We start from the raw sequence: 12,421 nt of genomic DNA, 5'->3' as shown, positions 1-12,421 counted from the left end.
CTGAGCCAAATGTGTGTGCCTGGCCTGGAGCACATGGCCTCAAGAGATCCTGAGAAAATGTGCCCTGGTGTCTGGGTTACAGTTTGGTTTTACGCATTCATGGAGACAGGAATTACATGTGAGACCCTAAATCGATATATGGAGGGCACACATTGGTATTGGTTTGGAATGTTCCTAAGGCGGGTGGGGTTATAGGTTATAGGTGGGTGTAAAGAATCTTTGATTTGTAATTGCTTAAGGAAATGAAGCTTTGTCTAAAGGCTTGGGATGTTTTAACCTAAGATAAGGATGTCTGTTCATCAGAGACGAGCCACTGAAACTCAGATGATCTGCTGAGTAAATTGATGGTCTACAGGTGTGGTTTAAGCTGTGTCTTGTGTAGCCTTAGATCTGTTAATGTGTTACAAAGGATATCTCCGAGAAGGGAAGGGGGCATGACGGAGGCATGTCTGATGTCCCTTCTCATGGCCAACAACTCAGCTTTAGGGCATTTCTGGGGTCCCCTTGGCCAAGAGGGGGTCCAATCAGTCCGCTGGGGGGTTAAGATTTTATTTGAGTTCACAGAATACTAATGCGATTTAAAGAGGTGAATCATCACATTTTATCAGGTTTACCTACAAGCAAAAACAAATATTTATAATGGGATGAGAAGGAATTGAAGAGTGGCTCACATTTGGCAAATTGCAAGGAAAATACCATTTCAAAGTAAATGGTTAGTACTGAAGTGAATTACACGTTTTTATTTTGTAGATCAAATATTTAGAATGAAAGATGGTGGGCACCATATACATTGCTCAATCTTGTTGGGAAAGGAAAGAACAATGAGATTTTTTGTTTTTGTTTTTAGATGTATTAACAAGGCAGGCTTGGGGTATAATGGAGTAACAATGAATCTAAAGGACAAAGTGTAGTGGCAAAAATTTCAGGATGAAAGAACATGGATAAACTTCAGGGAGAAAAAAGAGAAAATTATAAAAGACAAGATCTAAAGAAAAGCAAAATAAATAGGTAAAGAAAGAAAATGAGAGGGGAAAAAGAAAGTAAGTTAATAGGGGAAAAGAAATCACAATCAAACTTAGACGAAAAATTGAGAAAATAAATTGCTGATGAATGAAAAATCAAAGAAGGGGGAAAAGAGGAAAAATAAGAAAGAAAGCACGAGGAACTGTTTCAAAGAGAGATGGGGGAGTAAGCACCTTGGATCACTACACACCTGCCTGCAGGAGCTGGTCTGACCACGATTTGGACTCCAGGCGTGCACGCACTGTGTTGCCCGAAGATGTTTGTGTGTCTCCACCTTAACAATGTGGTGGGCCATCCTCCCTCATCTTCCCTTCCCCTGTAGTGTGTCATGAGCAGAGTCAGATGGATTTCTACTGAGTTGAAATGGCAAGGAAGATTAGAGATACAGTGGGGAGGATTTGGATTTCTGTTTCAGCTTCTTCTGACAGCACTTTCCCCGCTAATGTGGCTAAAGCGGAATGCTTTACTCAGATGAGGGCCATAATTTCTGAATTTTTTTTTGGTAGAAGCTTATTTTATTTTGCCTAGAGGAATGTTCATCTGATGCATAGTCTCTGGGTCTATGGCAACCACCACTTAGAGAAAATAGAGAAGGTTCGGAGATGGGAATGGGATGGGAAAGCAAGTGGATCAAAGATGTCAAGTAGTGCAGAATCCCATCTGTCAGGTAGCAGCGGAAAACCAGGAGTGAGGATAGGAAACTGGTAGAGTTTCAGTCTCAAAGACCTTCAGAAATCCTCCAAAGTCTCAGAGATATTGTTAAACAGTAACACATCAAGAAATCACTCTGTGTGAGCCTGTGGTATGCATAATACTTAAGAACAAGTACAGTTGACTCTTGAGCAACATAGGTGTGAATTGCAGAGGTCATTTATACAAGGATTTTCTTCTGCCTCTGTCACCCCTGAGACAGCAAGACCAGCCCTCCTCTTACTTGGTGTTTGTGTACATACATATCCTGATGTGTTGAGGTATGACTCTCATGAATTCTACCCATGGCTTCTAGTAACACCTGGAAATCTCTATTAACCACTCTCTTCAGCTTAAGGATACATAAGGCAGATAGTTTTAGTGTTTCTTGAAATATGTACCCTAAGAAGCCATTATATTTCTTTGCTATTGTTTTTTGGTTTTCTTTTCTATTTCTCTCATCCGGCTTCTTTCCTTCATCTCTCTCTTTTGCTGTCTTTCTTTTTTTAGGTACTGCCCCAGTAGCACTTTCTGTCAAAGATTTTCCCCTCTCGGCACCTCATATTCTGCAGCACTTATTTAAAAGAAATGAGCCATTTAGTTAAATAGTACAAGGAATAGTGCTGTATATTGCATTTTGTATTTCATTGTAGGCCATCAATTTTCAAACTTTAAAAAAAATTTATTCCCGGTAATAAAATATTTTGGGGTATGTACCTTAAATACATGTATGTATATTTATAAAGTATATATGTATATACCATAGTACTCATGCATTATAAATATTAGAAAGTAAAATTTTTATTAGTACATTATGCATTATAAATATTAGAAAGGAAAATTTGAAAATAATGAAATGCTGTGGTATATATAATGATATGCATCCACTATATGTATATAAATTACTATCTTCTTTTCAGATCTCAATGGACCATCATGTGCACCTTCTGACATGAGCACACCCCACTAAACAGGCTGGGTTTTAAATCTAAATTGTCCCCACTATGCACCGTATTTTTTTTATTTAGACAGGGTTGAATGTCCAAATTTCAACTCAGTATAGGAGTAATTTCAGGCTAGTAACATTATTTTTAATTATTCAAGTACATGAAAAGAAGCATTCATTAATTAAAGCTGTGATTAAAAATTTCTTTATTTAAACTGAATAGTACACACTTACATTATTGTACTACTTATCCATCAGAGCAAAATATAAAACTCATTCTAAACTTTAGTAACATAACTACAGTAGCTTTTGTTTTCTCCTCTTTGAAATGAAGGAGTTAGACTACAGTATCTATGGTTACTTACAGTTGTTCTATGCTATGATTTTATGAATTGAGATAATTGAATTTTTAAATTTTATACTTGCAACTTTTATATCACAGCATATTGTTTGTTGAAAGGCTCTCCATTCGGTATCATACTGGGAACATGGAAAGAAATGTGTTGTTATTACATTAGTATTTGAAATTCTAATTGTGCTGATAAAGTTACATGAAGGTGTGGAGTGGCCAGAGGAGCAGTGCTCAACCAGGGTTACAGCTGGGGCACTGTCTTTATGTTAGGTGAGAAGTAGAGCTATTGCTTGGGATCCTGGTGAACAGCTGGGAGTCGGTGTATGCAAGGATATCAGAGCACAGGGGGTACAATCAGATGCCAATTCATGAGAAAATACAGAGGAAGAGAGGTACCAGCTAGGAACTAGGAGTTACACAGGAAATGAAGGAAGTAAATACCTAATAAAATTTTGGGATTGTGTGGATGAGGAGAAAAAAGGTCTAAACCCAAGAAAAGAGCTAAGCCTCAAGCACAGTATAACCACAAAATCTCAAAGACCTTAATAACTGAAGTTAGATTGTATCTCCATGAGGAAACTTCTCATATGACTTAAAGAAGGTAAAAATCCTAAAGTGGAGGATGCTAGATTCCCAAAGTGGGAAACAATTCTGTAGAAGTGCATGTGTGAATGGGAATAAGAATGTGCCTTAGAGAACAGCATTTTATTTTTGGTTTTCAGTGTAAATTTGGAGAAATGATGGGTATGAAGATTAGCCAGGATGGGAGTGGGCTGAGAAGTGTTGTTTCTAGCTGACATGATTGAGTGTGAAATACTTTTTAGCTGGAGAAGAACTGGGATCTAGACAGAAGACAGAGCAATAGCAATAAACTCTACTTTTTGATGTGCAGGCCAGGGAGATGGACAGGGAGAACAACACAGTGGTGACAGAATTCATCCTCCTTGGTCTCACTCAGTCTCGAGAGATTCAACTCCTGGTCTTTGTGCTGATCTTACTTTTCTACCTCATCATCCTCCCTGGAAATTTTCTTATCATCCTCACCATCAGGTCAGACCCAGGGCTCATGGCTCCCCTCTATTTCTTCCTGGGCAACTTGGCCTTCCTGGATGCATCCTACTCCTTCATTGTGGCTCCCAGAATGCTGGTGGACTTCCTCTCTGAGAAGAAGGTAATCTCCTACAGAGGCTGCATCACTCAGCTCTTTTTCTTGCACTTCCTTGGAGGAGGGGAGGGATTGCTCCTTGTGGTGATGGCCTTTGACCGCTACATTGCCATCTGCAGGCCTTTGCACTATTCCTCTGTCATGAGGCCCAGAGCCTGCTATGCAATGCTCTTGGGTCTGTGGCTTGGGGGCTTTGTCCACTCCATTATCCAGGTGGCCCTCATCCTCCGCTTGCCTTTCTGTGGCCCAAACCAGCTGGATAACTTCTTCTGTGATGTTCCACAGGTCATCAAGCTGGCCTGCACTGATACTTTTGTGGTGGAGCTTTTGATGGTCTTCAACAGTGGCCTGATGACCCTTCTGTGCTTCCTGGGGCTTCTGGTCTCCTATGCAGTCATTCTCTGTCGAGTACGAGGGTCTTGTTCTGAGGGGAAGAACAAGGCCATATCCACGTGCACCACTCATATCATTGTTATATTTCTTATGTTTGGACCTGGCATCTTTATCTACACTCGCCCGTTCAGGGCTTTCCCAGCTGACAAGGTGGTTTCTCTCTTCCACACAGTGATCTTTCCTTTGTTGAACCCTGTGATTTACACCCTTCGCAACCAGGAAGTGAAAGCTTCCATAAAGAAGTTGTTTAATCAGCAGATGAGCTGAAAAAAGGAGAAAAAAGGAAAAAGAAAATCAAGGCTGTGAAGTTTCATCTGAAATTGATTTATTTATTTCTGAAATACAGCATTTTTTGAGAAAGACTATTCTAGGCATTGGAGAAAGAGTTATTAATGAGATAGATAAAATCACTGCTATCCTGGAGGTATTAATACGATCTAATAGAAATAGACAGCCATTAAAATGGGAAATAAATAGCATGGTTTCAGGAAGAGGTATTGATCTGAAAAAAAATAAAAGGGAACGTGAAGTGAAAAATTGTGACTCTTGGTTGCGGGTAACCAATTTACTTTTAGTCATCAGCATGGCCTTCTTGATGAGCTGACATTTTGCCTATCTGGAGAAACTGACCGAGCCAACCATATAAACATCTGGGGACAGAACATTCTAGACTGAGGGAACAGGTAGTGCAAAAACTCAAAGATAATAATGAACTTGATATTTGCAGAATACAATCAAGTCCAAGTTAGCTTAAATATAGCTAGTGAATGTGAAAATGATTAGACTTAAAATTGGAGATAGTATAGGGTCAAACACATATACGGGCTATAAAATAACTATAAAGAATTTTAATTTTTCCACAATTACCAAAACCATTCTAAGGTTTTAAGTAACAGAGTGACTCCTCTACTGTATGTTCATAAATTACTTAAGGCTGTTAACTCGAGATCTGTGAAGATATCAAAGAGTTGAAAAATATCATTAAGAGGAAAATATTATACTTCTAAGTATATTTTGACAGAAATTAAACTCCCAATTTTTCTTCCACAATTAGGTAAAGAGAGACAAAAGAAAGCTAATTATTTTCATTGGAAAAGGTCATGAGAGGATTTCATTTTTTTTTCTTCGAGAGCTTCATGGTAACTCCTAGCAAATTTTTATGATGTCTAGTTGTATGTTTGATCTTATCACCAATTGATTTCACTCTGACTATAATGGTAATAGTCCTTTGGTATACCAATCAGGATATTCTGTGTCAGAGAACAGAAGCCATTCTAGTTATTTTAAACAAAACACGATTTAATTTAGGGTATTAGGTGCTCTCAAAATAATTGAAAAGCAGACTATAGGCTGGGTATCAAGATATGACTCCTAGAATAACACAGGAAACCTAGGTTGTCAAAGGAGTTGTCCTTAGCTATCTGTTGTCTGAAAAATGCTACCATTTTGCCATGTTCCTGGGATCAAGATCATAATCCAAAATCCTTGTGTATCTATCAAATCTCCCCTAGTTAAACAGAAGTCTTTCCTACTACTGCTTCTCCACCTAATTAACTTAATCCAGTTTCAAAGCTCACATGAGTGCATTTAATGGGCAACATCCAAAAGATATCTGGAACCCTAAATGCAAGAGAGTCTAGATCAATTTAAATTTTTAAAATACTTTTTATAGTAATTAAAGTTTAAAAGATTTATGAATATAAATCAGGTACATGGTAAAAATATTCAGACAATAGAAAAAATGGTCTCAATCCTCAATCCTTCCCCATTCTCACTCTCAGTTTATTGTCTTGCTTCCTGGTTCACTGGGAAAAGGGGCAGAAAATTCCTTAATCTCCTACCCCTCCAACTGCTTATACACCTGCATCTGTGACCAAGTTTCCTTTAATTTCTCCTAAGACAGGGTGACCTGACACTTCTACAACAGTCAACCCCTCCACCTGTGTAGCAGATTCCATCTCCTCCTTCGTACTGCAGGCATTTACTCTGGTAACTCTCCATTCCCTCTTCTACACCATTAATTTTATCTTTCTTATTGGGTTTTCCACTTCCACATATAACCACATTTATTTCATCTTAAATTTCTTTCATCTTTATTTCTTCAGTATTATGTTGGGTATTTTAGATCTTTTGCCATCCCATATAAACTTTGGAATTAGTTTCTTGGTTATCTACAAAATCCTTCTTCTACTCTTATGATTATATTGAGCTTACCCTGATTATACTGGATAATCTCCCTATTGTAAGGCCAGCTGATTCGCAACCTTAATTCCATTTGCAAAGTCCCTTTTGCCAATTCAAGTAATATATTTACATTATAATATTCTAAGTTATTATAAATGCTTGGTCTGTGCTGAATTTTTATTCTCAAGTCCCTTATATTAATTTTCAATTATTTTCTATGCTTTTCTCATATTATTTAAATATCATAGTTTTACAATTCTTTCACATATTATAAATATCATTTCTAATTTGTTACTATTTTCATGTGATTTTTCTGAGACAAACTTGGAAAATTATTTTGTTAACTGAAAAATATTCCATAGAGTCCACTGAATTTTGTTTTCAATATGGGGAAAACATATGTGTAGAAGAGTATTAACTTTTTTCTTCCAACAGCACAATTTCAATTTATTTAAGTCTTTTTTCTCTTTTTATTGAATAGTATAGCCTTTGTCACACAGAACCAACACATTTCTGATTAAGCAAATTCCTACTTACTTTATATATCCCATTACTCATCTGAATAGGTTATTTTTGGCTGTATTTTTAACAGGCAATTTATTGGTTTTATTCTCTTATTTTGTAACTGCCACTGTACTGAATTATCTGGTTTTGCTTTTAAAAATTCTACTTTATAAATTATCTTAAAGTAAAATTGATTACATTTTCTTTTGATATACAGTCTATTAATTTTAGCACATACATGATTTATGTAACCACCACCACAGCCAAGATATAGAAAAGTTCCACAATGCCTCCAAAGTCCTCATGCTCTTTCTTTCTGAATTGTCTTTTATTAAGATTTCTATTATTTTTCTGTTAATTCTCTTGCCTTTTCCCAGGATTACTCTAAGAATGTTTACACCTGTATGATTACGCATTTTTTCCCAGGATTGCTCTAGTATTAATAATATACCTTTACCATTTATTATACACTAGGACAAATAGTTTAGATTTACATTGGCCCTCTGTATCTACAGGTTTTGCATCCTCAGATTCAACTAACAGCAGATTAAAAGTATTTGAAAAAAAGAACAACAAAAATATAACAACACAACAATAAAATAATACTAGTAAAAAAGCAATATAGTGTAACAATTATTTACATAGTATTTGCATTATATTAAATACTATAAGTAATCTAGAGATGATTTAAATTATATGGGAGGATGTGGTTAGGTTTGACAACATTAATAATGGGATTCAGGCAATATGAATAAACACTGAATTTATTTGAGTGCAAAATTTGGGATGGCCACCACTCGGGAAGACACAGACTTCCAAAAGATGGTATCAGTGCTCCAAAGTGGAGAGGTTTGAGGGTCATTTATATAGGCAAAGTCTGGGGAAGCTTAAAAAGATTTCAACATTTTCCACACAAGGTTAGTGCATAGTTACAGCAAATTGATTGATTATGGGCAATCAATTTGAGAAGGGTATAACTAACATTCAACATTAAGGATATAATAGTCAAGAGGCTTTTATCTCAGTCAAGGGGTCTTTTATCTTAGGCACTATCTGGTCTGAGCCAGGAACAAGAAATTAAGGAAGGAAGTTAATCTATAACAAAAGGCTAATAATTAAGAGGTCAAGTTCTCTGACTCTGTCTCCGTAGTCAGTCTTCCGCAGGGCCTAACAACTCATGGAAGCCCCAAGTAGGCAGACTATTCATTTCCTTTCACAGGTTATATGCAAGTACTATGCCATTTTAGATCAGGGCCTTCCTTAAGCATTCATGAATTTTGGTATCAGCGAGGGTACTGGAACCAGTCCCCTGCACATGACTATACTAAATCTTTGCAAGTGTCGTGTTAGTTTTTTTTTCTTGTGTTTCTTTCCCTTGTGTTTTTTTCTTTGTCTTTACAGAAGAAAAAATATCTTAAAACCAAAGTTGCTTGTTTTTTTGTTTCAAAGACTGCTAGAAATGTGGTTAGCTATGGAATATTTTCTTGTGCTCTATAGCTAGTCCTGTGGGGAATGTCATGTAAGTATGACAGTTATGAAGAGGTCAAATCACTGAGGTATTTGGGGAAAAGGTTATGTTTAGAGAGCAAGCCTTGTCTGAATGATTGGCCTCTGTGTAAATATGGCAAGACCTTCAGTTTATGGTATCAGGTTGTGAATCCACATCCAGTATCTTCCTGGATGATCTGTCATGGACACTTCAAAAAATAATGATATAATTATTATAATCATTTCTGCTATTATTTCTACTATACCTTACTAAGTACTTTCTCTGTGCCAAGCATTGGGCTGAATGTTTCATATTTATTTTTATAAGTTAATTTTTACACCATTCTGCTAAGGTACTTGCCTAGTACCTGTCTTCACTTTTCCCAGTTATGTTGGACTTTCCAACTTTCCTCACCCTAGGCTTCACCTGTCCAATGAGGTAGCTATCATTATACCTATTAGCCTGTGGTAATTTTTTTAATATCTTGTCAGAAACTTTAATATATGATTTTCCCTTTAATACATAACTCTCCAGTAGGCAAGTGTTTGCTGTAGACAAATTGCCGTAGCCTAAAAAAATGATTTTCAAACTATGGAATTTTGAACACTGAGGCATAAAGATGAGGGTGTTTCCATATCTAAAGTAATAATTTTTGCTTGCCATATGTTCATTAAATGACTGCTTAAATGTCTTCTTCTCCTAGGCTAGTCACAGTTGTGTCCCGTTTGTAATCAACACTACTTTATCACAGACGTGCATTCTCACTTTAAATAGCAAAGACACATTCCACAGTTCTTGTTGCCACTCTGAAAAGCTGGCTCAACATTTTAATAACTCCCACTGCAAGTAGATTGTAATGTCTAATCCCTGATCTCCTAAATGTCACTGCCTTCTAAAGGCTTTTATGCAAAGACAACAGAAAATATATATGCATACTGCAGGCTTCTGACATTTACTAAAGACCATGGTGATTTCAGTAGTTTTGTGAATCTCAGAAGACATGGTGTTTTTGATTCTGGCTGTATAGCTGGTAGGTTAAAAGCTAAATGTGGTAGTAACTTGAAAAACAGTTGTGGCTGATGTTCTTCATGTAGCAAAAAAATTTAGCCTTTCTTTAGTAATTATATAAAGCAAAAATAATGGAGGGATAGTAAAGAAGTATATATAATTAAATGACATAAAGATGGATGGTTCCATTAAATAGTGATTAAAGCTGCCTTTCTGGAGATGAAGGAGAGAAAAAAAAAACCTAACAGCTGTTTATTCACTTACAATGAAAACAAATATATATTTATGTATATATCATTAAATATAAGAATAGTTTCCATTAATAAATTATTATCAGGAAAATAGAAGAAATAGTCAAATATATAAGCTGAAAATTTTCAATGCATTTACTGTAAAAGAAACTTACATCATTTTTATATAAAAAAGTAATTTAATGTAAAAAAGATGAAATTATTATTTTGGTCCCACAAAGTATTTTTCTAAATCTCAAACTAAAATTAGATTAGAATATTTTTATTGTATGTTATCATTATTAATAACAAAATAGAATAAGCTGATCATTTCTGAACAGCATTCTTAAATTTGAATTTCTTAAACCTAAGAAATTTCTTGAATGTTGCCCAGGAAATATGCTCAGAACATTTTTTTCTTTTATATTTTAAAGTTTTATATATTTAGAGGGTACAAGTGCAGTTTTGTTATGTGTGTTAACTGAAAAGAATAATCAGATTTGTAATTCTGAGTTTACATGGTGGCCACTCTGGCAGGCTGGAAAACAAGGCTTCCAGCCACAACCCGGGAATAGCTGCTTCAAGGGAGGGACAAAGGGAACAGGATTTTATACTGAATGAGGTGGCTGAATATACATATATATAACAAACTATAGGAGTTGCGAATATTTATGCAAAGAGAACTATGCACCTGTGTGATGGGGCTTTCTGTTCTTTTATGGGATGCATGTTTAAAAATGGCCACCCTCAATGTCAAAAAGGTGAAACAGGGACACAAAAACACTCTCTGGCATGTTCTGTAGACTGTTAAAACCACTTCATGGTGACTGGTGTTTTATCAGGAAAGAATGCTGGTCTGGATCTTAGGAAATAAAGCCTGATGGTCATTAGCTAGGAAGGGGTAAAATGATGTGTGTCCGACCTCCCATCCCATCGTGGCTGGGAACTCAGTTTTAAGGTTTTTCTAGGGTCCTTTGGTGAAGAGAGGTCCGTTCAGTCAGTGGGGGTTTAGGATTTCATTTTTAGTTCATATATAGAAATAGTGTCTGATCTTTTAGTGTAAACATCACCTGGATTATGTACATTGTAATTGTTAATTTTTCATCCTACATCCCTCCTCATGCTTGATTAGAGCTTTATATAGACTATCTAATATAATTCTCACCAGTAGAGGCCAAATCTTAGAGGGTACTGAAATATAATCAAGATCAAGACTACCTTAACCACTTTTAACCACTGGGTGATAGTCCTAAGATTTCTAGAATATTGTCCTGTGACAAAATTTCAAAATATTTATTAATATTGACAAAACAATTTGATTATGTGCAAGTAAATGAGGATGTAACTAGATTTTCCTCCACATGGGAGGAAAACATGAGGTCACCTAAATGAAAAATAGCGCTGAAATACCCTTAAATTTAGGTATGGAGTGTTTAACTATGGAGTGAGTTAAGGATGGAATAATAAAGTAAGTTGTAATTTGGAGAGTATAATTAATTTCCAGTACATTTCCTTCTGTACAGCAACAATTAAAAAATGAGTCAGATATTTTTTGTCTTCATTTTTTTCCCACTTTTAACTGTACTGTGAAATTTGCTGCAAATGAAGAATTGCTATGATCCTTCTACTCTAAAGTCAGAATATGGGATCAGTGAAAACTTTGTGATAGTTATTCACAAAAGAGGCCAAAAGTGTTTTGGAATATTTGTTTTAGTTTTTGTAACAAAACAGCTATGACTTATTCTTTAGCCTAGAAACCATGCTATCACTTTTAACTGAAAATAGCCATCTAATCTGGAAATTTAATTAACTAATCAGTTAATTCAGAGAAAAGAAACCACATAATCATAAAACATCTTTTCACTGAATTAATACATTGCTATTTTCAGAACAGTTACATCTGTATGTGTGTTGCTTTATAATCTAAAGAAATTTCAATAGTCAGTAGTGTGAAGTTTTCATGATGTGAGATTTTCATTTATTATTAAGAACTTTTTGAGGGATCATTGGGAATAAATGAATGAGAGAGAAATTAAGGAAATAAAAATCAAACAGGTCATTTATTGATTCTTTTTCCATTTGATGATTCTTTGAATTTATGATAATGACTTCTTTCCCATTCATATTAATATTGACTATAAGTTAAATGCTAGTATACTGACATTTAACATTTGTTGACATTGATCCACCTTGTTTCACTGACATATTTATATTTTAATCTTTTTTAGTGTACATTGTAAATTTTTTTATAGAATAAGGAACAAAAATATATTTTCAAAGATGGATAAATTATAACACAGGATTAGATATATGACCTTATCTATTAATAGTTAAATCATTATCAAAAGTAGATAAAATATTCAAATGTGCAAAGTGAGAATTATCAAATGATTTAAAATAACAAGGGAACTTATATAGTGTTACATATGGAAAAAGT

At 35.3% G+C, this 12,421-nt stretch overlaps 1 protein-coding gene across 1 annotated transcript; it reads left to right on the top strand.

Moving 5' to 3' along the window:
* The first annotated feature begins 3,912 nt into the window (after window positions 1–3,912).
* LOC138377523 (olfactory receptor 4N2) lies at window positions 3,913–4,843 on the top strand. The gene has a single exon (XM_069462527.1). The coding sequence runs from the start codon at window positions 3,913–3,915 to the stop codon at window positions 4,834–4,836; it is 924 nt and encodes a 307-aa protein (XP_069318628.1). The 3' UTR covers window positions 4,837–4,843.
* The last annotated feature ends 7,578 nt before the right edge of the window (window positions 4,844–12,421 follow it).

Source organism: Eulemur rufifrons, chromosome 2, assembly GCF_041146395.1.
Source record: "Eulemur rufifrons isolate Redbay chromosome 2, OSU_ERuf_1, whole genome shotgun sequence".
NCBI classification, from domain to species: Eukaryota; Metazoa; Chordata; class Mammalia; order Primates; family Lemuridae; genus Eulemur; species Eulemur rufifrons.
Note: the sequence above shows the minus strand (reverse complement) of the source record. Positions and strands in the feature narration are given on the sequence as shown.

Coding starts and splice junctions, on each gene's coding strand:
- LOC138377523 (XM_069462527.1), top strand. CDS start 3,913: ATGGACAGGGAGAACAACACAGTGGTGACAGAATTCATCCTCCTTGGT.